Source organism: Schistocerca serialis, chromosome 3 (genome assembly GCF_023864345.2).
Source record: "Schistocerca serialis cubense isolate TAMUIC-IGC-003099 chromosome 3, iqSchSeri2.2, whole genome shotgun sequence".
Taxonomy (NCBI): domain Eukaryota; kingdom Metazoa; phylum Arthropoda; class Insecta; order Orthoptera; family Acrididae; genus Schistocerca; species Schistocerca serialis.
The window spans coordinates 810,534,316-810,561,749 of NC_064640.1; the positions used below are offsets into that span (position 1 = coordinate 810,534,316).

The 27,434-nt window shown below is 43.9% G+C and overlaps 1 protein-coding gene across 1 annotated transcript in view; it reads right to left on the reverse strand.

Moving 5' to 3' along the window:
- The window catches only part of LOC126470665 (uncharacterized), a 1,059,339-nt gene that overhangs the window by 727,039 nt on the left and 304,866 nt on the right, over positions 1-27,434 (reverse strand). Inside the window, exon 3 of the mRNA XM_050098659.1 lies at positions 12,518-12,638. Within this exon, the coding sequence (XP_049954616.1) occupies positions 12,518-12,638 (121 nt within the window). The remainder of the gene's footprint in view (positions 1-12,517; positions 12,639-27,434) is intronic.

Genomic DNA, 27,434 nt, shown 5'->3' on the forward strand with positions numbered 1-27,434 from the left:
TGCTAGTCTTGCAAGGTCCGCAGGAGAGCTTCTGTAAAGTTTGGAAGGTAGGAGACGAGGTACTGGCGGAATTAGAGCTGTGAGGACGGGGCATGAGTCGTACTTGGGTAGCTCAGTCGGTAGAGCACTTGCCCGAGAAAGGCAAAGGTTCCGAGTTCGAGTTTCGGTCCGGCACACAGATTTAATATGCGAGGAAGTTTCATTCCAGGAGGTGTTTTCCAACAGGATAACGCTAACCCACTTACGGGTATTGTAACTCAATATGCTCCACACAGTGTCGACAAAAGGGCATCATCGTACAACTCCTGCGTCAACCACGAACAGCACTGACCGACAAATTGCAACAGGCACGGAACTCCATCCCGTAAACTGACATCCGCCACCTGTACAACACAATGCGTGCCAGTTTGCATGCTAGCATTCAACTTTCTGGCGGATGCACCGGTTATTAATGTACCAGCATTTAACATTTGCAATGACTTATATCGCTCTTACATTGACCTGTGATATTTCAACGTTAATCACCTAAATATGTTACCTACACAAATGGATTCCCGAAATTTTATTACTCTATATTAATTAGCCGGCCGTTGTGGCCGAGCGGTTCTAGGCACTTCAGTCTGGAACCGCGCGACCGCTACGGTCGAAGAGTCGGAACCCTGCCTCGGGCATGGATGTGTGTGATGTCCTTAGGTTAGTTAGATTAAAGTAGTTCTAAGTTCTAGCGGACTGATGACCTCAGATGTTAAGTCCCATAGTGCTCAGAGTCATTTGAACCATTTCCTACAGTAATAATTTTTTTTGTTTTTTTTTTCGTCAGTGTATTATATTTAGCTGCGTCGGTGCTACTGTCAAGATTCCTCAACAGAAGTAATATTAAGACGAAATAAATTATCTCCGATTTATTCAGAGGAGAAAAGAGTCGCTGTGTTTTGTATGAAGTAATTCAGATATATTTACAGAGGAGAAGATGGTTATATGCCATATTTTGACACACATTGAATGTAACAGGCTGCAGTAGACTAGATATACCGGGTGATCAAAAAGTCAGTATAAATTTGAAAACTTAATAAACCACGGAATAATGTAGATAGAGAGGTAAAAATTGACACACATGCTTGGAATGACATGTGGTTTTATTAGAACAAAAAAAAAAGTTCACAAAATGTCCGACAGATGGCGCTGGACAGCAAAACTGCTCTCGTGACGGGTGAGGGGTACGCCGATATGTTACAGAATCGCATCATCCCCAGCCTGGCTGATAAACACCTGCTGGAACGTACGATGTTTATGCAAGATGGCGCTCCACCCCATATTGCTAGACGCGTGAAAGATCTCTCGCGCGCGTCGTTTGGTGATGATCGTGTGCTCAGCCGCCACTTTCGTCACGCTTGGCCTCCCAGGTCCCCAGCCCTCAGTCCGTGCGATTATTGGTTTTGGGGTTACCTGAAGTCGCAAGTGTATCGTGATCGACCGACATCTCTAGGGATGCTGAAAGACAACATCCGACGCCAGTGCCTCACCATAACTCCGGACATGCTTTACAGTGCTGTTCACAACATTATTCCTCGACTACAGCTATTGTTGAGGAATGATGGTGGACGTATTGAGCATTTCCTGTAAAGAACATCATCTTTGCTTTGTCTTACTTTGTTATGCTAATTATTGCTATTCTGATCAGATGAAGCGCCATCCATCGGACATTTTTTGAACTTTTGTATTTTTTATTGGTTCTAATAAAACCCCATGTCATTCCAAGCATGTGTGTCAATTTGTACCTGTCTATCTACATTATTCCGTGATTGACTCAGTTTTCAAATTTATACTGACTTTTTGATCACCCGGTATTTACGCATTATGTTAGTGATATTTTCATGCTGTGCGTTCCTTTTTGTTTCTCATGTTCATTTAATAACTTTAAGGAATGTTATGGATCATTATGTAAATCTACATTTCTGTTAGTCTAATTTCTGTAAGTCTACATTTTATAACATGACAAGTGTGTAAAAATAAATGTAAGTTCCCATACTCAGGGGACGAATTAGAGCGAGCAGATGCAGAAATGATGCACCGGCGCTGGTAGCAAGGTCATTGTGGAGGTGGTTTGCCGTTGCCTTCCTCACACATCTTATGACGTGTCAAGTGTGTGTCTATTTCGTATGACTGTGACGATTATTTGTACAGTGCAATGTTGAGTTTGTACTGTCGTAGATGAAGAGAAGGCAGAGGGTGAGGCCTGGTGTCGGCATATGGCGTACTCCTCTCGAAAAGCTCCAAGAGGCCGCCGACCTTAACGTCCACATCCGACGGACGGATCAATCAATTCTATTATAAGTCCTTACTTCATGTGACACTGTGGGGAGGTTTGGAAGTACCAGCAGAAGGAACAGTAAGACTACTGGCCGCTCCTTTCTCCGCTGTAATCTTTAAGTTATTTCGTCACACCCTCACGGCCACATATTTGTTGTACGGTGCAAAAAATTATAAAATGACCGATGGAACACCCGTGACTTCGCCCCTGTCACCAGCCATAGCTCATTTTTCACGGAGGGTTTAGAAGAGAGTTGAATAGTGCCCCCCTCCGTCTATCCTGCTTCTTCAGATATATCGACGATACGTTTTTAAACTGGCAGCATGGCAGTGGTTGGCTGCAGCAGTTCAGTGACGCACTGGACTGTATGGATCCAAGCATAAGCGGAGATGGAGAAGGATGGAAAGTTACCTTTTTTAGACATATTGGTAAAACGGACCGCTGGGACAGATATACATGCAACATTTGCATGGGAGAGAATAGATCAGATCAAGGTTTTGTAGATTTAGAGGATAGTGGACGGATGTAGTTCTCAAGTTTGGCCTGTTAGTAGTTTTAATTTAATTTTAGGCTTTCCGGATGGTAAGTAGGGAAGGTTTTCATGTTAACTGCTGACCAGTGGTTAGTTCAAGATACTTAACCTTATTAACTAAATGGACATAAATGGTAAGGTAGAAGTCAAGGATACGAAAGGTGCGGGTTGTTAGACACATAATTACTGCCTACGTTTTGGAGAGGTTGATCTTTAGGAGCCATTCTTTACAGGAGAAGGTAAAATGATTGAGATGGATTTGGAGAGATCGTTGTGATCTCTGGATATACGGAAGAGGGTAAGGAGACAGATGACATCAGCTCGTTGAAGGAGGTGGCTGATAAGGGTGATTTGGACATATCGACAGTGCAGCGGAGATGAAGGAGAGGAGAGAGGATGGAGCCCTGGGGCAATCCTGTAGTGGAAAGAAAAGTGCGGGAATTAGTATTGTTAATAATGTCAAAGGATGGATGGTTAGATAGCAAGAATGCGGGAAGGCCGACATAGTTAATTAAAAGTGCGCATTATTGGAGTTTAAAAAGGAGACCATACATGGTCATAGGCTTTCTCTGGGTCGAGAGAGACAGAAATTGTGGATTTACGTGGTTCGAGCAAGTGGGATAGAGATAGGTTATGTGCAAAGGCTGGTCATCAGAGAGTAGCTGGGACAGAAGCCACACTGGCTAACAGAAAGGAGGTGGTGTTCATGTGTTGATGACTGTATTGGAAGAGGATTGTTTCGAAGGCCTTGCTAAACACTGAGTTGAGGCAGATGGAGTGGTAGAAGGAAGTATCACTAGGCGCTTTACGTGGTTTTAGGAAAAGTAGGATTTTGGAGGTTTTCCATGGTTGAGGATAGTAACATATGAAGAGGATAGCGGTATAAAGGGTTGCAAGGGTGACTAGAAAGGAGAGGGGGCATTGTTTGAGGTGTCGATAAGTAATGCAGTCATGACTAGGGGAAGTATTGCAGTTTTTGTGGAGCGCTTGTTTTCTGTCATGTGCTGTGATTGGCATATTTAATTGTGTTTTGGTGTTTTGTCCAAGTACTGGCGGCTGGGAGTCAATGGTGGGACAGCGGTGTTTGTTCGTTCACGGATGGTAGGAAACAGGTAGTAAACAGAATGACAGTTAACAGGGATGGAGAAGATGGTTGAGAGGTAGGATGCACAGTGGTCAGTTTGCTCAGGTTGTCAGGTAAGGGATGGTTCTTGTGGAAGAGTGGGTAGTGAGGGATGGGGTTATTGCTAGTGAGTCGATGGAATGCTTTCCAGTACTTTGGAAGAGTTAATGGGGAGTGCAGCGTTGAGTCTGGTTCATATCTGGCACCCGTCCTAGTGGTTTTTTGCACTTAGTAAATTCTTGATGTGTCTCTGTATTTTCCGGTGGAGTGTGAGCGTACCCTGGTCACGGGTAAGCATGAAAGAGTGGTCCAAGCGACGAGATCCCTGGGGGAGGAGTAGGGTTTGTGTGTGTGTGGGGGGGGGGGGGGGGAGGGGAGGAGAGCGGGGGATGAGAACATAGGGCGATGAGAATATATGGTCTAGGTAGGAATGTGAGTTCAAATAGAGTCTGACACACTCAGCTGCAGGAAGGATGTGGCATCAAGGACGTCAGGTTGCTGGAAGACCAGGGTTTGGCCTCCATTCTTTGTTTGTATGGATTCCCAGCAGGGCTTTCAGTTGGCGCACTCTTGGATAACTCTTGGATGGAGTGCATGGGGATGAGGTTCTGTGACGAGTACAGGTAGGTTGTCACTTCCACTGGGTTCAAGGACTTCTGCAGTGAGGCGTCCAAGGAGACTGGGAGACGCTAGGACGACGTGGTGTTGCTTTCAGGACGGGTACGGTGTGGTAAGGAGATAATGCATCTTGCAGGAAGTCTGTAAACTGACGCCACCGCTGGAGTTCTGCAGGGGGTCTAGTATGGAAGTTGAGGTCAGTGACAATAATATAGGTGAAATTGTATGGTCGATTTGAGTGAAGAAGTCATAAGGGATGAGGTAATTAGGTCACATTTAGATGGTGGCACAGGTGATCATTAGGTTTTTGAAAAAGAGAGTTAGTGAACGATGTTCAGTGGGCGTATTGTATAAGGGTTATGGCTTATCAAAGATATTATTGTTCTGACCAATTGCAACTCCTTCTCTGTCCAGGTGAGAATATAGGAAGTGGTACGGATGGTGTGATAGGGTTGGAGGAACGTTTCATTAGGAACGAGGGTATAGACGCTATGTTTGGGCAGGGTATGTAGTAAAAAATGTTTATTGATTTGTATTGAGTGGATGTTGTGGTACATGATTTTGTAGTGCTGTCTCTCCGTTATAAGGAATAACATGAGAGTGAGGACTAGATATGCGGTTTAGACAAGGGTGTCGAGGCGGGTGAAGACAAAGTGGATCTGATTGTGGGGATAGGTAACTTGAGTGTTGAGATGGAAGAAGGGGCAGGCGGCAAGGGAGATTCGTTGGAATGTGTGTGGACGTTGAAATGGATGGATATTTTGGAGGACGATTGTCATGAATTCTACGATATATTTAGCAGTATGGGATAGGCGGAGAGAATTATTTGGGTGAATGGAGTTATAAGTGGGACGGATTGGGACAGTGAGTTCAGGTCTGGTAGATTTTGGTTGGGTTTGCTCGGCGGTTTCTGAGCACAACCAGTTAAATAAACACAACATTATGTTTGAATATACGAGAAATATAGCCCACGCGCCGATCTATTGGGACTCTGTGATATGAAAAGCAGTGGAAATAAGACTATGTGATAAAAACTTCAGCCCGCCGCGGTGGCCCTGCGGTTCTAGGTGCTTCAGTCCGGAACCGCGCGACTGCTACGGCCGAAGGTTCGAATCCTGCCTCGGGCATGGATGTGTGTGATGTCCTTAGGTTAGTTAGGTTTAAGTAGTTCTAAGTTCTAGGGGACTGATGACCTCAGATGTTAAGTCCCATGGTGCTCAGAGCCATTTGAACCATTTAAAAACTTCACTAGAGACACCGGCTCTGCACTTAGCAAAGCATGGAAGCGCGCTCTTGATAAAGAAACAACATAAAGGAAGACTTCTTGTAGTTTACCGTTAGATGTGAGTGATGTCGCTGCAAGCGACGCTAGATAGATGGCCTAAAAGTAATCTACGGACTTAGACGGCGTCACATCAGTACGCACCATTTCCATGACGTCATCATGGCGTATATTTAATCAATCAGACGCCGTTCTCTGGGCATGAAAGTAGGAGTCTCGCCGGTTTCATCACAATTAGATATCGCCCTTGACGACGATGATGGAAGCAGTGATCGAAAGCTTGGAAATTTATTTGAATTTGACGCGGCAAGTTTAGTGAGAACCTTTTATCCAGAGCGATTATTGTTTAGCCTCCGTCAGTTATAAAGTCATTATGGACGAACACCAGATTGAATCGGACAAGAAGTGGAAAGAAAATCAGCTGTGACATTTTTAAAGTAACCACCCCGGCGTTCGTCTGAAGTGATTTGGTGAAACCATGAAAAAGCTCTAAATGTATATGGTTGGATGGGTATCTAACTGTGCTCCTACCGAGTGTAAGCCCGACTTCTAGGAATCTGCAGATCGAGTTACAATGCACCGTGTGCAACACTAAGAGGCTTGAGTAAACCTGGCGAATTCACTGCGAACAGTAGTTTCATGACTGTAATCTGACTATACTGACATCTATACTGACATTCTGTGAAAGTTTTTTAATAGTATAACGCTGTGTTTCATAGTTTGGTCTCGCCCCATTACATTGGCCGATGAAAGAATGAACGCAGGTATCTGTGCAAATATTTTAGGCAATGGTTTGCCTCACCAGCATTTGATGATTCTCGTTGGTGTTGAAACTGCAAAAAAAAATTATTGCGGCAGGGTGTTGCAGTTTATCCGCTTGGGTGAAACATCGCGTAACATCTTTGAAAACCTATCCGAATAAAAGAGATAAAATGTTTACTTGACTATATTGAGCAATATTTACCAATACAACTAAATTACTATGTTCGTCTTGTGGTTAAAGCTCGCCTTCTTTCCACATTTTAGTTAAAATGTAATGATGGAAATAGTGTTCTGCCTTGAACAAACACAATATATTCTTTAACAGTCATATATGTTTCGGTGAAGTTTCACCATCGTAGGTGGGTTCATTTTATTTCCTTAATATCACATATTGACGACTGTGCAGCTGTCTTTAAATTGCAGAGAGCTAATATTTTGTTCAAGTTTGTCATCTGCAATCAGAAATGCCTGGCATGGCGCTAAAATATTCATCTTTTAGTTAAGGCTAGCTTTTGGTTAGAAAAGGAAATTTTGTTTTCTCAAGGAAGAATCCTAATACCATAATTATATTTAGAAGAAAACACGGACACAAAGTGAGCTTCAGCCTCAAGATGAACATCTCAGCCTCGTCTCAGGCATTTCCAGTTACAGGCTGAGAAGTGTCAAGCCGTTTCCGACCTGCCACTTCTCATTTTTAATAAGCAAATTCATTTAATCATAGTCATGTTTAGAGCAATCAACTTATTTTTAATTCGAATTACGAAATTAGCCATACTGATTGTAAACATCAAGCCATATTTTTATCTTCTTCTCTATACTGTAGCTGGGTTTCAGTGTATGTACTTGTAGGGTTTTCACCTGTGTGAGCTGAGGCTTTGGAAAGCCAACAGTTACACAGACCAGAGGATGCGAGCCAAGATGCCCCACTACGGACCAGGGGCGACTTGTGAAAACTCGCGAACCTGGGGGAATGGGCCGGGGGCGTTGGCTCCATGACCCCAGATGCACGGAGCAGGTACGCGGCCGGCCCTTATTGTTTTGGCTCGGCGTCGCTCTAGCGCCGTAGCAAATAAGCAAATATTTTCCTCGTGCTTTAGGAAATAGTGCATAATGCTTGAAGCCAGAAGAAAGCTAGAAACAGTGGCCCGTGGAGTCTCGCAACAGCAAATAAATGACCATTTTATAGCTTGAGTCTTCCATCAAAGTACTTTCTGCTGAAGACGTTGTACCTTGCCTAGTGAGTTCTTAGAGGACATGTGGAAGGGGGACCGATTTGGATAAGAGCGCTGTCTGTCTAGCTCTCCTTAAAGCAGTCAACCTATTCAGACTCATTTCCAGTGTTCTTCATCGCTTTGTGAAAGTGCGTTTCGACAAACAGACGCCAAGAACCGGTGGAAAGGAAGATTTTTTTTTCAGCCAGAGCCAAAGAAGGAACGCATTGGGAGTTCTTAAAAACAGCTATAATGGGAGGCCAGAAGCCATTTTCAAAATTTTTGAGCGCGATAGTTGGTGCTTTAGTGAAATAAAGAAGCGAGATGATAACGTAAGCTCTATGTTGTTGCGGTCTTCAGTCCAAAGGCTGGTTTGATGCAGCTCTCCATGCTACTTTATGCTGTGCAAACCTCTTCATCTGTGAGTAACTACTGCAACCTACATCCTTCTGAATCTGCTTATTATATTCATTTATTGGTCTCCACGCGTCCCTCCATTACTGAATTGGTGATCCCTTGATGTCTCAGAACGTGTCTGTAGCACCACATTTCAAAAGCTTTTATTCTCTTCTTATGTAAACTGTTTATCGCCAATGTTTCGCTTCCATACATGGCTACACTCCATACAAATTCTTTCAAAAAATGGTTCAAATGGTTCTGAGCACTATGGGACTTAACATCTGAGGTCATCAGTCCCCTAGAACTTAGAACTACTTAAACCTAACTAACCTAAAGACATCACACACATCCATGCCCGAGGCTGGATTCGAACCTGCGACCGTAGCAGTCGCACGGTTCCGGACTGAAGCGCCTAGAACCGCTCGGCCACCGCGGCCGGCTACAAATTCTTTCAGAAAAGACATCCTGACATTTAAACATATACTCGATGTTAACGAATTTCTCTGCTTCAGAAACTGTTTCCTTGCCATCGGCAGTCTACATTTTATATCCTCTCTACTTCGAGCATTATCAGTTATTTTGCTACCCGAACAGAAAAACTCATTTACTACTTTAAATATCTCATCCCTAATCTAATTCCCTCAGCAACATCTGATTCAATTCGACTACATTCCATTATCCTCTTCTTGCTTTTGTTGATCATCTTATATCCACCTTTCAAGACACTGTCCATTCCGTTCATCTGCTCTTCCAGGTCCTTTGCTGTCTCTGACAGAATTACAATGTCATCGGCAAACCTCAATATTTTTTCTTTCTTCTCCCTAATTCCTAATCCAAACGTAGGCTCACCAGACCGAAATTTCGCGAAGAGCACAGGCGAAAAACCGATCGACTGGCGAATGATTTTTACCTAGTTTTTGATGAGAGAAAAAAATAGTAACGTAACAATTACGCCATTGGTTAGAGCGGGACGAGATTTTGTTCAACGTTGGGTCATTTTTAGATGCGAACTATGATCATAGCAGGAACAGCAGACGCTTTATAATTTCATTTAGTGGCAGGGAGACGAAGAAGACACAGTTCAACGGTGAGTCATTTTTAGATGCGAACTATGATCATACAAGGACAGCAGACGGTTTCTAATTTCATTTAGTGGCAGGGAGACGAAGAAGGCACATTTCTTGGTGGAGATTCGAGGACGATTCTTGCACTTCAGACTTCTTACTGCTGGTGAGGTAGTCTGAATGGCAGGCCAGTTGAAGTGGTATCCATCTGCACCATTCACAGTCTAACCGTTCACACACGACAATTATGGTGAGAATATCTGGCTGAATTAGCTGATCAGGATGCAACGAAGTTAGGGATTTTCCACATTTCAGTATATTAACGTAGGCTCATTCATGACCAGGCAGACAGGCTTGGTTGCATGTTTATTTAATTTCTGTTTCCGATACGATGCCACAATCAACTGTTATCCACTTATGGCTATGTTGTGCTGGATTAACATGTTAGGAAGTTGATTGCCACTGACACCTTTTTCCTTGTCAGATGCCTTTGTCCAGCTTATCACTGTTTATTATAATTTATTTCACGTTTCAATTAAATGTTTTTTGTCATATGATGAACTAAATTGTGTGTAATGTTCTTATTAATTTGTGCACAATGAACATTTTGCAATAAAAGTTGGGTTCACTTGAGCAATGAGTATGGTTTCATGGTTAGTGCTATTTATTAATACTGAATTATAGGAGTGTCAGTACTAAAGACTCATTGCTATGGCCACCATTTTTTAAATGTCGTTAAATAAAATCGGTTGCGTAACATTTAATTAAGTATCTTAGTTCTTATGGGAGCGATGTGCCTTCATCACTCAGACTGATGCAGATCATTCTATCCTTCCAGGTAGAAGGTTCAGCTCAATTTCCACTTCGCAAGGTAATACACTGGAGGAAAATAACAGTTATACAGTAAACGCCACACAAACATCGATATGTGATCAAGAAAATACACTAACGCAAAAAAATCGCAACACCAAAAGATAAATAATATAGAGTAGTGAAATTTCTGAAAGACATTTGTTTAGGTAACATACTTAAGTGACTAACATTACAAAATCACACGTTAAGGTAAGCGTGAGATAAGCCTTGCAACTGTGAAATGCTAGTACATTAATAACCGGTGTAACTGCCAGAATGTGGAATGCAGGCATAAAAACGTGATTTGCATCGTCATAGTGGTGCTAGTAGTTCCGCTCTTAAGCAACTGGCGTGAAATTTGAATGGACATCAATTTTAAGATGTAGAAACACGCCTACCGACTTTCGTTTATGTCACACATCTCCTTTTTGGTGTTGCTATTTTTATTCTCGTCAGTTCATAAGGAACCCAATGACAACAAAAATTCACTGAAATATCTATAATTGTTAAAAAAGAAAAAAAATATGTTTGCTCAATACAGAACTCTATTTCTACAAATTCAAATTAGACTGTGTCAAATTCGAGAAATATTCTCTTTGTAATCTCTCTCCTGTATCTCATTCTAGTGATGCCATTTCTCAGTTCTTTCGCAGGCAGTTCGCAATCTGACTTGCTACAGATCAGTAGCTTTCGTTCCCTATACAGGGTGTTACAAAAAGGTACGCCCAAACTTTCAGGAAACATTCCTCACACACAAATAAAGAAAAGATGTTATGTGGACATGTGTCCGGAAACGCTTAATTTCCATGTTAGAGCTCATTTTAGTTTCGTCAGTATGTACTGTACTTCCTCGCTTGTGTTGACATGCGATTCATTGCTCTACAGTATCTTGCATCAAGCACATCAGTACGTAGCATCAACAGGTTAGTGTTCATCACGAACGTGGTTTTGCAGTCAGTGCAATGTTTACAAATGCGGAGTTGGCAGATGCCCATTTGATGTATGGATTAGCACGGGGCAATAGCCGTGGCGCGGCACGTTTGTATCGAGACAGATTTCCAGAACGAAGGTGTCCCGACAGGAAGACGTTCGAAGCAATTGATCGGCGTCTTAGGTAGCTCGGAACATTCCAGCCTATGACTCGCGACTGGGGAAGACCTAGAACGACGAGGACACCTGCAATGGACGAGGCAATTCTTCGTGCAGTTGACGATAACCCTAATGTCAGCGTCAGAGAAATTGCTGCTGTACAAGGTAACGTTGACCACGTCACTGTATGGAGAGTGCTACGGGAGAACCAGTTGTTTCCGTACCATGTACAGCGTGTGCAGGCACTATCAGCAGCTGATTGGCCTTCATGGGTACACTTCTGCGAATGGTTTATACAAAAATGTGTCAATCCTCATTTCAGTGCAAATGTTCTCTTTACGGATCAGGCTTCATTCCAACGTGATCAAATTGTAAATTTTCACAATCAACATGTGTGGGCTGACGAGAATCCGCACGCAGTTGTGCAATCACGTCATCAACACAGATTTTCTGTGAACGTTTGGGCAGGCATTGTTGGTGATGTCTTGATTGGGCCCCATGTTCTTCCACCTACGCTCAATGGAGCACGTTATCATGATTTCATACGGGATACTCTACCTGTGCCGCTAGAACATGTGCCTTTACAAGTACGACACAACATGTGGTTCATGCACGATGGAGCTCCTGCACATTTCAGTCGAAGTGTTCGTACGCTTCTCAACAACAGATTCGGTAGAGGCGGACCAATTCCATGGCCTCTACGCTCTCCTGACCTCAACCCTCTTGACTTTCATTTATGGGGGCATTTGAAAGCTCTTGTCTACGCAACTCCGGTACCAAGTGTAGAGACTCTTCGTGCTCGTATTGTGGACGGCTGTAATACAATACGCCATTCCCCAGGGCTGCATCAGCGCATCAGGGATTCCATGCGACGGAGGATGGATGCATGTATCCTCGCTAACGGAGGAAATTTTGAACATTTCCTGTAACAAAGTGCTTGAAGTCACGCTGGTACGTTCTGGTGCTGTGTGTTTCCATTCCATGATAAATGTGATTTGAAGAGAAGTAATAAAATGAGCTCTAACATGGAAAGTAAGCGTTTCCGGACACATGTCCACATAACATATTTTCTTTCTTTGTGTGTGAGGAACGTTTCCTGAAAGTTTGGCCGTACCTTTTTGTAACACCCTGTATACAAGTGCCATTTATAGTTTTTGAGTCAATTACTTTCGGTGGGTACTGCTGTTCTGAAATATCATGAGCACATGATGGAAATTTGTAAGACGAGCTTATGATTATCAGAGATTGTAATGAAACTGCTAGGCAGCGCTCACCTGGCAAAGGCGGCGGAGACTCGACGTCTGAGGCAAGACTGAATATCTCTTCAGAGCCGCTGCCCATCACCGAAGACCTGCTCGATCGGCCGGTCATCAGCCTGAGGGACCCGCTCACTTCCTGCAACAGACAAACGGTTTCACTCACAACTGACAACTCCTGTTCCAGTGATAGCGTCGCTTACTAACAAGGGAACCTCCCCATCGCACCCCCCTCAGATTTAGTTATAAGTTGGCACAGTGGATAGGCCTTGAAAAACTGAACATAGATCAATCAAGAAAACAGCAAGAAGTTGTGTGGAACTATGATAAAAATAAGCAAAATATACAAACTGAGTAGTCTATGTGCAAGATATGCAACATCAAGGACAGTATGAGAACAGGAGCGCCGTGGTTCCGTGGTTAGCGTGAGCACCTGGGAAACGGGAGGTCCTTGGTTCAAGTCTTCCCTCCAGTGAAAATTTTAATTTCTCTATTTTCGCAGTTATGATCTGTCCGTTCATTGACGTCTCTGTTCACTGTAATAAGTTTAGTGTCTGTGTTTTGCGACCGCACCGCAAAACCGTGCGATTAGTAGACGAAAGGACGTGCCTCTCCAATGGGAACCGAAAACATTTGATCGCAAGGTCATAGGTCAACCGATTCCTCCACTGGAAAACACATCTGATATATTCTATACGACACTGGTGGCGGCATGTGCGTCACATGACAGGAATATGTTGTCGACCCACCTAACTTGTACACTTGACGAGTGGGTAAAAAAAAAACCTACCCTGCCCGATTTAGGTTTTCTTGTGGATGTGATAATCACTTCCAAAAAAGTGATGAAAACATAAGAGTTTGTCACATAAACTGCAACAAATGAATGCAATAGTTTCACAGTCGCACAGTTTTCCCTGTGCTCTGTCAAAACATATGTTTTTAACGCTTTCAAATTTTTCCGCGTGTAGACCGTCAAATCCTGCATATGTCCATGCAAATCTGAACATGTCCTGGAATTGTGGAGAGCGAACTTGATTGTGTGTGTGTGCCTGAACTTTCATAATTGTCTGAAAATAAAAAATTAAAATTTTCACGCGAGGGAAGACTTGAACCAAGGACTTCTCATTTAACAGCTGCTCACGCTAACCACAAGCCCACGGCGGTACTGAGCTTGCACGCTCCTTAATGTTGCCTATCTTGGGCATGGACTACTCAGTTTGTATATTTTGTTTATTTTTTTCATAGTTCCACACAACTTCTTCCTGTTTTCTCGATTGATCTGTGTTCAGTTTTTCAAGGCCTATCCACTGTGCCAACTTATAACTAAATCTGAGGCGGGTGCGATGTGGAGGTTCCCTTGTAAGAATATCAGATGAGCCCATCCACCCTTCAATCCGCCGCCTCTTATAGGGTCTATACAAGCTCATTTACACCGAACATTTCTTCGTGTGTGACGCAATAGCACGATTAACTGTAAAACTAGCTGTGTAATTATCTCAATCGTGATTATAAAGCCATGATGGGTTCTGCGACTGTTAACTATATCCGTAGTATCCTGTTTGGGGAAATAATTTGTATTATTTTATTTCATTTCACTCTTAATATGTCTATAGGACGCAACACAATGTAATGTTCCAAACTTTAGCCGGGTCAGTTCCAACCGAAGAGAATGTGTATATTAGGTATTCCGCATTTCTGCTGCTTCACCGAGCGAGGTGGCGCAGAGGTTAGCGCAGTGGACTCGCATTTTGGAAGACGACGGGTCAAACTCGCGTCCGGCCATACTGATTTAGATGTTCTGTGATATCCCTAAATCGCTTCAGGCAAATGCCGGGATGGTTTCTTTGAAACGAGACGACAACACACCATTCCATATTCCAAGTAATCCTCTTACGGCACCAGTGGAGCCGTGCACGTCGATGCTGTCGCGTGAGTGTTAGACGGACTACAGGAGTGTGTGCTTATTGTCCAACTGCTAACAACAGGTTCGCAACAGTTCCTGGGCTGACAAACCCTTTATTCGTGCAATGGCAGGTGTATGCTCTATCACTGGTGCCCTTACAATACGACAAACCTGGCGGGGGTCTGTTATGGGTGAACGTCCAGAACCTTGCCTACGGGTGTGAGAGTGTTCACGTGACCACTGATATCAGCATCGTTGCACAACCGACGCAGCACGTCCAACCTGTGTGGCAGTTCTCCGATAAGACCATCCGGCCACTGGGATCCCGACAGTTTGACGTCTTTCAAACTCGCTAAGTTGGCTTTAAGAAGCACGAGTGAGTCTCCGTGGCATGGTTTCCTGTTTGCTCCACACGTTTTCAACACACTGACGAGTGAGCCTTCTGGCTGTGAGCATTTCCTGTATAAAGGTAGACACAAATGGCGCTCTGCTAGCCATGTGACTACGCTGTCTGTTGTCGAACGACGTTGAAAGCACTATCAGTACATCTACTATCACCCAGGTGGCATACGCCATCATCGGATCAAAATCGGCGTCGTCTATCCACGAGCACTATTTTTTCCTCAGATAGTGTATTTCTGTGTGGCGCTTCCTCTGTTGTTCTTTCCACGTTTCACATAAATGTCTATATAGATTTTTATTTATTCCTAGCTTTGCGTTGTTTTAGTTTTCTCTGTCTATTGAACACAGTTGTGCATGGTTTAATTTACTAACACTCTCTCTTCTACTCCTGTCGTCAAATGTTGTCTTGCTTCCTAAATTAGTAAATACTCGTATGTCTTTCAGTGGTATCCCGTTAAAAAAATTGATTATAAACTACAACGGCCCAATAATGAATTTTTGGTTTTCATTTTATTGCCATGTCTTTCAGATGGTGCTCAGTTTTTGTGCGAGTCGAAGCAAGTCTGCTGTGACCATTTGTATCTTCACTGCTGGTGTCTCGATAAATCCTCTGGTACAATCTAATGCTTGCCATCAGCAGACCTAAGCATTGAATATTATTGGTGATAATTAGCATCCTTATTACGGTATGTTGTCCGGCTGTGAAAGAAAGAAATAAATCAAAGTGCTTATAGGCTATGAAGAGTATTTACACTAAATTTTAATAGTAACGTTATTTAACTACCATTAATAAGGCAAGTAAACAAACCTAACTATATTGAAGCAAACCGTAGCTTCCTAAGGCGGCATGCAAACTCAGAACTTGCACTTGTGATAGATGCGCAACTTAGATGGCTAATTCAAACGCTAAACATAGAGCATCCTAAGATAAGAACTTAACTTTGCGATGACGTCCAGGGGACCACGCAATGCCAACCAACCACCGTGTCATCCACTGCTATATGGCGTCATTCGTATGCGGTAGTGGTCGGGCAAGGAGTCGACAATCCTTTCTCCAGGCCGTTGTCAGCTTTCCAGACCGTGGAGCTGCTGCTTCTCATTCAAGTAGCTCCTCAGCTGTCATCAAGAGACTGTGTGGACCCTTTTCCAGTGCTCCCACCGAGGAAATATCTCTAGAAATACCGGGAACTGAACCCAGCTTCTCTGCATAGTAGTCAGACTCGATGACCACTTAATTTCATATGCAGACTCAAAGGGCATCTAGGCTTCTTATATTATAACGCTGAATATATTCAATGTGTTCGAAAAAATAAAAGTACTCTTTTGTCTCCTTTATGATCTCGTCATTTAGTGGAATGTGGCCAACGGCCTTGCCGCAGTGGGAGCACCGTTTTCCGTCAGATTACCGTAAGCGTTGTTGGGCTTGGCTAGCGCTTGAGTGGATGACTGTCCGCGTCTGCCGAGCGCTGTTGGCTAGCGACGTGCACTCAGCCCTTGTGAGGCCAATTGAGAAGGTACTTGATTGAAAAGTAGCGGCTCCGGTCTCGGAAAATGTCGGTGTGCTGACCACATGCCCCTCCATATCCGCATACAGTGACGCCTGTCAGCCGAGGATGGCACGGCGGTCAGTCGGTACCGCTACGCCGAAGCCTATTCGGAAGGAGTTTAGTTTATTTAGTGGAGTGAAGTATCTCGTGGCAATCGGTCGTATATGTACTACTTGAGTTAATGTCTCTGAAACAGTAGATCTTTCTGCTGAGGATGGCTTTAGTTTGAAGGAAAAACGTCTATGTTCAAAATTTCGTGCTGTTGACTGTCTGTATTTAGCAATGAGAGCCACTTTAACAGATACTGTTTCGCTCCAATGAAAGGAAGAACTAAGTATACGAAGCTGTAGAGTAAATGGATGTTCGTAAGACGAAGTTCTTCCCGTCGAGAATTTGTCACAAAACAGCTCGCCGAATATGTACTACAACACAAACACGTCCCTGCCTTGGGCAGTGCACCGCTAACTGAGTCCCCCAAGAATGCCTCGCAATAGCTCACAAAGTTTGTGTTTGGCATTCGAGAGGACTGACTGGAAGAAACCAGTTCAAAATGGTTCAAATGGCTCTGAGCACTATGCGACTCAACTGCTGAGGTCATCAGTCGCCTAGAACTTAGAACTAATTAAACCTAACTAACCTAAGGACAGCACACAACACCCAGCCATCACGAGGCAGAGAAAATCCCTGACCCCGCCGGGAATCGAACCCGAAGAAACCAGTTGCTTTGAGACGCTACGTGCAGCACGCTCACGTAGCTGACTTCATGACGTAGTGCTGGAAATCGAGGCTTGGCCTGCCGCCAAGTTTCAGCTTATCGCCGATGGTAAATGTCAACCTCAATAGGAAGGCGAACACCGCTTCTAAATCTCACACAGGGCAGACTGATTGCATTCCCGGTACTGTCAAGGATTTTTCCTTGGCAGGGGGAGCGGAACATTGTCCATGGAGCCTTGTGAGAACAGCTGAGGATCTACTTGTAAGAGAAGAGTGGCTGTGGTTACCGAAAGCCGACGTCAAGTGCCAGGAGAGTCGGGTGCAAGCTACATGCCAACTTGCTGGCTTCGAACGATACTGTTTGAAGAGGATGACACAGCAGTCGTAAAGCGTGTCGTGGTCAACAAGGACTCGTGGATTTTCTGTCATTACAACCATCAAGTGAACTTCAGTTGATTAGTAGACAGTCATCGAACTCCATGAAATTTTATTCTTGTACAGCATATTATCCACAGAGGAAATCCATACTTTTGTGTCCATCTCCGTTGTACATACGAGGGGCACCCAATAAGAAAGTCAGTTTCGGTTGACAAAACACAGAACTGAGAGAATAACAAGTATTGTAATACTTACGTTGACACGTAATTTCATCCCTTTTTCCCAGTCCTGTTGCTTTCAACCTGATCCTAGCCCACAGAACAAAAGCTTAGTCACTTCCCCACACCCCCACCACCCACCCTCCCAGAAGTCTTCACACTAATACAGTGTAACACTAGCCCACTAGCCTTTAGAATCGCTCGCTACGGTCGCAGGTTCGAATCCTGCCTCGGGCATGGATGTGTGTGATGTCCTTAGGTTAGTTATGTTTAAGTAGTTCTAAGTTCTAGGGGACTGATGACCTCAGCAGTTTAGTCCCATAGTGGTCAGAGCCATTTGAACCATTTTTTAGAATCGCTCAGTTCGGAGGAGAGGAGTGTCCACAAGCTATTGCAGGTATGCTATATCCTGCTGAAGCCACTCATTAATGACAATATTCCGTAGAGCTACCAAATTGCTGGATATCGATTGCTACGTTCACCCAAAGTACCTAATACTTCCACGTATCTTCCATGAGCGACGTTCAATAAATAACACATTTATTTCTCGGAAAATTTCGGTTGAAAAAAAATGCGAAATTTGTTGTGGGACATCGTGGTATACTCTTGCTTCATCCCCTATGGTCTCATGAAGTTCCGATAGGTGTCGGCGCTGTACGTAGCCTTCAAAATGGCATCTGTAACACAGGTGCGTCGCAAGAAGAGAGCTGTCATTGAGTATCTTTTGGCGGAAAACCAGTGCATCGCAATAGTCATAGATGGTTGCAGAGTCCATACGAAGACCCGACAGTGGACAAAACCAAAGTGAGTCGTTGAGTGAGGCGCCTGTCATCACCGCAACAAGATCGCGCAAACCTGTCTGAGCTCCCGCGTGCCGGCCGGCCGCACACAGCTGTGGCTCCAGCAATGTTGGAACGTGCGAACACTCTCATTTGCGGTGATCAAGAATCACAATCAGACACCTCACTCCTCATCTGGACGTCTCTATTGGTAGTGCCGACACACTCGTCCACCAGTTGGGGTACTCAAAGGTGTGTGCCTCCTGCTTGCGCCGCTGCCCTGAAGAGCAACGGAGCACCATCTGTGCGGAATTGCTTGCGCGTTACGACTTTGATCGTGACTTTTTTTTGTCCAGCATCATCACAGACGATGAAACGTGGGTGGGTTCATCATTACGAGCGAGAAATAAAACGGCAACCCTTGGAATGGCGCCACACCATCTCTTCTCCGAAGAAAAAGTTCAAAGCCGCACCCTCATCTGATAAAATAATGGCGACGGTCTTCTGGGACTCAGAAGGGATTATTCTGTTTGATATCCTTCCTTGTTGTGCAGCGATCATCTCTGAAGTGTACTGTGCTACCCTCAGGAAACTGAAGAAACGATTTCATCGTGTTCGCCGCCACAAAAGTCCAAAAGAACTTCTCCTTCTCCATGCTAACGCAAGGCCTTAAGCCGTCGGCACACAGACCGTGCATCCGTACGTTTAGCGTTGAGCGTGCCGAGTTTCTGACGTCATAGCGTGGTATAGTACGCTCGGGAGTCTTTCCGAACGTGTAGAGCAATATCTGGCATGTCAGATATTCTGAGCGTGCGTCTGAGGGTTGACCAATGAGACGGCACAACGCCACCTACGTCACACGCACGCCGTCTCCCTTCAGTACAGAGTTGTTTGGCATTCATATGAAGTCTATATTTATATATGCCGTTTCTGAGCACCAGGAAATTGAGAATCACTGCAAAACACGTTGTTAACTGTGTTATTCGTTCCAGTAAAATAATGAGAAACATCATACTCGTGGCAAAAGAATTAGTGTAACTTGCATATTATGAGAGTAGGCTATTTGAAGGCAGCGGCACACTGAAGATCCACTCAAAACGCATTGTTCTTGGTACAATTTGTTATAATTAAATTTCAATTAGTAACATATCTACGATTAAGGTTTTCAGCAACGGTAACATAATATGATTGTACGCCCAGGGGGTGTTGCTGGTTTAGCGTAATGAGTAGCGTCACCATTTTGAATTGAGTTGTAAGTTGAGGCGGTGGTTCGTGTCTTGACACTACCAATTTTTTTCCTAACATTTTCGTTTTTATTAGGTTCTGATAATTTATTATTAGTTTAATATAAGTATATACTATAATATTTGATGTTATGTAAATATAAGTTTATCTATTTTTGAGGGGTGACTTTGTTCGATTGGCTTAATCTACAGAATAGCTTGTGCTACTTGTATAAAGATATTTTGCTCCTTTTTCTTTTACGCTTCGTAATTCACATGTTGCAAAGATTCTGCTACTGGGTAGGAACAGTGATCAAGTAAGACTGACCTTGGGGTTTTACTAAAACGTGAGAATGATGAAGTAATGTTTATCTTGTGCGGGGAAGTATTCCAAATTTGTACCGCACTGTTTGTAATGGAACTTATATAAGCCTGTGTCCTTATTGATTCGGCATGGTACTTTCCTTTTCGTGGACGATGGAGAAAATGTGCGTTTTAATAGAGCTAACGTGGGAATTTTATGCCCGGCCGTTGAGTAAACGGTGTGATTTACGAACTAGAAACATCCCTCATCTGCCGCTGGTGTGCGTTGCGATCGCATATACCACGTTGGGGCCCACGTACAGTATGCACTTGTCGCATCGTTAATGAGCGTTCAGCAGCACGTTGAACTTGGCACTCTCAACGTTAACGTTCGACAACACGGTCCGTGTGCCGACGGTTTTAGGCAAGGCTGCGCGCCAGAGAGGTCCGGCACGGTAGCTCAGCGTGTTCGGTCAGAGGGTTAGCTGCCCTCTGTAATAATAAAACTGCGTTAATGGATCTTACGATGTCCGCTCCGATCAGATGCACCTCCCGACTTCCATCTAACCGGCCCAATGAAGAATGCACTCCCTGGGAAGCACGACGTGAGTAATGGGGAGGCTTGATGCAGCAAGATGTTGACTCAGATGTCAACAAGTACCATTTGGTCACACAGGCTTTCTCACTAAGGTGGCGGAAGGCCGTCGCTTTGAGTAGAGATTATGTTGAGAAATAGGGTTCTGTTGTCAGAAGAAATTTGGAAATTTGTGGTACAGTCATATGGGACCAAACTGCTGTGGTCATCGGTCCCTAGGCTTACACGCTACTTAATCTAACAAGGGGAGGCCGCCAATTGTAAAATTCAGATTCAATTCATACTGCGCATAATAAAAGCTCATGGCCAGAGGTGTAATGTGGCAAAGCAGGGAGATACACTTCAGAACCGTTGTCGAGAAAATCGACAGTTAAAATAAACCGTTGCTGTGAAATACTCTCTACGATTAATACTTTTCTACAGCCTCGTGGCGCAGCGGTAAGCGCTCGGGATCGTAATTTGAAGGTCGCCGGATCGAATCTCGTGCCCTGCAACCTTTTTTTTTTATTTTTATTTTTTTAGTATTTGTTTTTTGTAACTCAAATGTGTGTATATATATGCACACACACACACACATAAAATTCCCGGCAATCAGTTGGAACATTTATGCATATAATAAGTTGTTAAAAGTCGTTTGCCGTGGAAAAACTGGCGACTTCGAACATCATTATGTTTTCCCCAAACAAAGTTGTATTTCACAAATGTTATTAATTGTCTTCATAATGTTACCCACGTATAGTTAACGGAAGACGTAGAAACGATATTCCGAAACGAATGCGTATAGCGTAAGTCAAACGTTCGAATTAGAATACAAACCCCACGAACACAAATTTGCTGTGGCAGGTATGAAATATAAACTCCGTTACTCGCTCGTTACACTTGAAGGACAGATGTTGAATGGGCCGAAACGAGCGCCGCATAACAGCGTAGTTGCCTGCTAACTTCGAAAGAAGGTAGATGGGGTCCCTAGCGCAACTTATAACATCGTCGAAAATCAGTGCGGACGTGAGAGCTTTGGTACACCCTGTTAAACAAACGGAAAAATGGAGGCGGTACAATTGGAGAGCGATCCGCCTTCACCGACATGCATAAGCAATTCATTAATAGTTATATATATATATATATATATATATATATATATATATATATATATATATATATATACAGGGTGATTCAAAAAGAATACCACAACTTTAGGAATTTAAAACTCTGCAACGACAAGAGGCAGAGCTAAGCACTATCTGTCGGCGAATTAAGGGAGCTATAAAGTTTCATTTAGTTGTACATTTGTTCGCTTGAGGTGCTGTTGACTAGGCGTCAGCGTCAGTTGATGCTAAGATGGCGACCGCTCAACAGAAAGCTTTTTGTGTTATTGAGTACGGCAGAAGTGAATCGACGACAGTTGTTCAGCGTGCATTTCGAACGAAGTATGGTGTTAAACCTCCTATTAGGTGGTGTATTAAACGTTGGTATAAACAGTTTACAGAGAATGAGTGTTTGTGCAAAGGGAAAAGTTCTGGACGGCCGAGAACGAGTGATGAAAATGTAGCACGCATCCAGCAAGCATTTGTTCGCAGCCCAGGAAAATCGACTCGCAGAGCTAGCAGAGAGCTGCAAATTCCACAATCAACTGTATGGAGAGTCCTACGAAAAAGGTTAGTTATGAAACCTTATCGTCTGAAATTGGTTCAAGCACTGTCTGCAGCTGATAAGATTAAAAGAATCGATTTCTGTGATTTTATCCTTGCTCAAATGGAAACAGATGAATCTTTCGTTTCAAAGATTGTGTTTAGTGATGAAGCAACTTTCCACACTAACGGGAAAATCAACCGTCACAATGTCTGTATATGGGGCACTGAGAATCCGCTGGAAACAACTCAGTATGAACGTGACTCGCCTAAGGTGAACGTTTTCTGTGCCATTTCAGCCAATAAAGTTTTTGGTCCCTTTTTCTTCGAAGGTGCTACTGTAACTGGACTACAGTATCTGGAGATGTTAGAGAATTGGCTGTTCCCTCAGCTCGAACAAGAAGCACCCGAGGCGATGGATCGGCCGCCAGGCAGCCTGTGACATAGCACTTCATCACTGGCCTCCAAGAAGCCCTGATCTTACCCCCTGCGATTTTTTCTTATGGGGGTATGTTAAGGATATGGTGTTTCTGCCACCTCTCCCAGCCACCATTGATGATTTGAAACGAGAAATAACAGCAGCTATCCAAACTGTTACGCCTGATATGCTACAGAGAGTGTGGAACGAGTTGGAGTATCGGGTTGATATTGCTCGAGTGTCTGGAGGGGGCCTTATTGAACATCTCTGAACTTGTTTTTGAGTGAAAAAAAACCTTTTTAAATACTCTTTGTAATGATGCATAACAGAAGGTTATATTATGTTTCTTTCATTAAATACACATTTTTAAAGTTGTGGTATTCTTTTTGAATCACTATATATATATATATATATATATATATATATATATATATATATAAAAACTATTAATGAATTGCTTATGCATGTTATATTTGAATTACAATAAACTAATAATAAAAAAAATGTTGCATGTCGCGAGATTCGATCCGGCGACCTTCGGATTATGAACCCGAGCGCGTACCGCTGCGCCACGACGCTGTAGAAAATTATTAATCGTAGAGAGTATTTCACGGCAACGGTTTCTTTTAACTGTCGATTTTCTCGACAACGGCTGAGAAGTGCATCTTGGTGCTTTGCCACATTACACCTCTGGCCATGAGCTTTTATTATGCGCAGTATGAATTGAATCTGAATTTCACAATTGGCGGCCTCCCCTTGTAAGTTAAACTAACTTACGCTAAGGACAACACACACAGCCATGCCCGAGGAAGGACTCGAACCTCCGACGGGAGCAGTGTTGCCAGAAGAGTGCGGAATAGCGAATAAAACCAACCTGCTTTCAGAAATATATGTCTTGCCTTACTTATTGAAAACCCCTTGTACATAGTTTTCCGCAAAACTGCCTAACACCATATATCGTTTTGCTGTTAAATTGCCTTATCATCATAAATGAAGTGATACTAATGAGCCATTTCCAGCTGTTGTCTTTTCACTGTGAATAGAAGATATAAACTCACCGGACGAAATACTAGCCACACAGAACACAGATCTCAGTGGTAATTTTCGAGCTCTATACACACTGTAGAAGTAGTGAAAGGTTGTGTGATCCTCAACCGCTCAAGCACGTCATGGTAGTGAAGTGGAATGCACGTTGTGTGAAACCAGCGCGGTAAGATGGATCGACGTGGGGACATTACAGAATGGTAGAAAGGGAGTATCGTGATTGGACGTGACCATGACCACAGCGCGAATCAAACTGCAGGTTTGCTGGTGTATCATCGTGCCTACAAGGAATGGTGTACCACTCGCGGCCAACTTACAATGGGTAAGAAAAGTGGTTCGTAAAAAAAAATCCTAATCGATGGGAATCGAAAGCGAGGATTTAGCTTTGCCAACTACAATCGGTTTTAAATCCGACAGCAATTGAAGCTGTCAGTGAATGTAGGTCCATCTCAGCCAGCTTCCGACGGAAATGTGGAATGGAACTGTGTCGGAGCTGGTTTTATGATGTTTTGGGTGTCGTTTTCGTAACATAATTAGGTGCCACTTATTTAAGTTACCGTGCACGTGAATGAGGATGTTTATTTCAACCTTCTTCGTGACCAAACGTTACCCAAATGGTTCAAATGGCTCTGAGCACTATGGGACTTAACATCTGAGGTCATCAGTCCCCTAGAACTTGGAAATACTTAAACCTAACTAACCTAAGGACATCACACACGTCCATGCCCGAGGCAGGATTCGAATCTGCGACCGTAGCGGTCTCGCGGTTCCAGACTGAAGCGCCTTGAACCGCTCGGCCACACCGGCCGGCACGTTACCCTTTCTCCTCCGTCTTCATGATGAGTGTGCTACGGGCTCTCCCGATTACTGCGGTGGTCAACGACTTTCACACGTAAGTTGTTGGTTTGACGAATATTCAGTCTCCGTATCGGACCTCGGCTGGTCCCTCTAAATCGGTGATCATAATCTCATACTAGGGGCATTCAGTAAGTAACGAAACACATTTTTTCTAAAAGTAGATTGGTTTTCTTCAGTATTCCAGTAACCCACATTATTATCCACTCTTTTGACAACAAAACGCTATTTTTCAACATGATATCCACGCAGTACGACCGATTTACGCCACCTTACTGGGAGCCTGTATGCCCACATGGTACCACTCTAGTGATCGACGCTGGAGACATCGTCTTGCTGCATCAATAACTACCCCATCATCCACGTTCTGCATCCCGCGGAGTGCACCATTCATTGGGCCAAAGAGATAGAAGTGGAAAGGTGCATGATCCGGGTTGGAGGATGGATGAGGTACAACAGCCCAATGAAATTTTGTGAGCTACTCTCGGGGGGGCACAGACTTATATGAGGCCTTGCGTTGTCATAGAGACGTACAAGATAGTTGGCATTTTTGTGGTATCGAACACGCTGAAGTCGTTTCTTCAATTTCTTGAGGCGGCACAATGCACTTCAGAGTTGATCGTTGAGCCCTGAGGGATGACATCAAGCGGAATAACCCCTTCAGTCCCAGTAGACTGTCGTCATGACGTCACCGGCTGAGGATGCGGCTTTGAACTTTTCCTTCGGAGGAGAGATGGTGTGGCGCCACTCCATGGTTTGCGTTTTGTTTCCGGTCCTAAGTGAAGAACCCATGTTTCACCGCCGGTGATGACGTCTGACAAAAATGTGTCACGATCAGCCTCGTAATGCTCAAGCAATTCCGTGCAGATGGTGCTTCGTTGCTCTTTATGGTCTTCTGTTATGGTGCGAGGAGTCCAGTGTGCCACCCCTTTCAGTGCCCCAGCAGGTGTACGAGTGTGTCAGCACTACCGACAGAGAAGTTCAGTTGAACCGAGAAGTGTTTGATTGTGATCCGTCGATCACCTCGAATGGGAGTGTTCGCAAGTTCCAACACTGCAGAAGCCACAGCTATGTGTGGCCGGCCGGCGCGTGGAATATCGAACAGGTTAGCGCGACATTGTTGCAATGATGATAGACGCCTCGCCCAACGACTCATCGTGCTTTTGTTCACTGGTAGGTTTCCGTAGACATTCTGCAAGCGCCTATGAGTACCTGCGATGCTCTGGTTTTGAACCAAAAGAAACTTGATGATACGTCTCTGCTTGGAACACACCTTGGTTCCAGACGTCACATTGCAGGCTACGTATAGCGGCGCCACCTATCGGGATTACAAGAAACTATAGGGGATGAAGCGGGAGTATACCACGATGCCCCACCACAAATTTTGCATTTTTTTCAGTCGAAGCTGGCTCAGAAAAAAATCTTGCATTACTTACTGAACGCCACTCGTAGAATAGGTTGGTTGGTTGTTTTGGGGAAGGAGACCAGACAGCGTGGTCATCGGTCTCATCGGATTAGGGAAGGATGGGGAAGGAAGTCGGCCGTGCCCTTTCAGAGGAACCATCCCGGCATTTGCCTGGAGTGATTTAGGGAAATCACGGAAAACCTAAATCAGGATGGCCGGACGCGGGATTGAACCGTCGTCCTCCCGAATGCGAGTCCAGTGTCTAACCACTGCGCCACCTCGCTCGGTGTACTCGTAGAATAGACTGTATGTAGAACTATTAGGTACTTTGGGTGAAACGTAACAATGGACACCAATAGTTTGGTAGCTATACGGAATATTGTCATCAATGAGTGGCTTCAGGTGCATATGATACACCTGAAGAAACTTGTGGGCACTTCTCCGAACAGATCGATTCTAAAGGGTAGTTTTACATGGTGTTAGTGGGAAGTCTCCTGTAAGAGGAGGGGGGGGGGGGTGAGGGTGTGACTAGATTTTGTTCTGTGTGCTTAGATCAGGTTGAAAGCTACAGGTCTGTGGAAAAACAGATTACTTTATGTGTCAAAGTAACTATTACCATACTCGTTTATTCCCTCAATTCGTTCAGTTATTTCTTCATATTTTGACGCAAATGAAATGTGCACTGAAAACCAGCGTGTAAGTGGACTTTCATTGTGACAGCCGGCTATGGACAGGTTTACAGAGAACCTGTTTGACAGAGGGGGAAGAAAATGTCCTTGTGCAGAATCGCATAGTTTAATTACGAGTATTACACACAATCGTCACTGAAGAAGTAGTACTGATGCACTGGCTTCCAACTAAAATGTTCACCGGCGTATAATTACATGACATTCATTGGAATGTCTATTCCAGATTGTGTGATGAGGAGAATAATGAAAAACACCTGTGAGGTGGCGCAAGACTCAGATTGTGGAGGACGGCGGTTTAAATTCCATTCTTGTTCTCCGCACTTATGTTTTTCCATGAATTTCCCAAATTACTTATGGCCAATGGTCGAATGGTGTCTTTGAAAAGGCCTCCGTTAGAGCTAGGGTTCCAGTTCTAACGACCGCATCTTCGACGTGAAGTTATGCCACTATTTTCCATCCTTTCTTTCTTATCAGTGTCGTAATTAACCGCGTGTGCGGACCAACATTTGATAATGAGACTAATGTTCGTCTAGATGAGCCTGATGAGCTACATGAAAGCTACATTCGGTTGCATGTGCGTCACTGACAAGGGAACCTCCCCATCGCACCCCTCTCGCATTTAGTTATAAGTTGGGACAGTGGATAGGCCTTGAAAAACTGAACATAGATCAATCGAGAAAACAGGAAGAAGTTGTGTGGAACTATGAAAAAAATTAGTAAAATATACAAACTGAGTAGTCGATGTGCAAGATAAGCAACATCAAGTAGAATGTATGCTCAGGAGCGCCGTGGTCCCGTGGTTAGCGTGAGTACCTGCGATACGAGAGTTTCTTG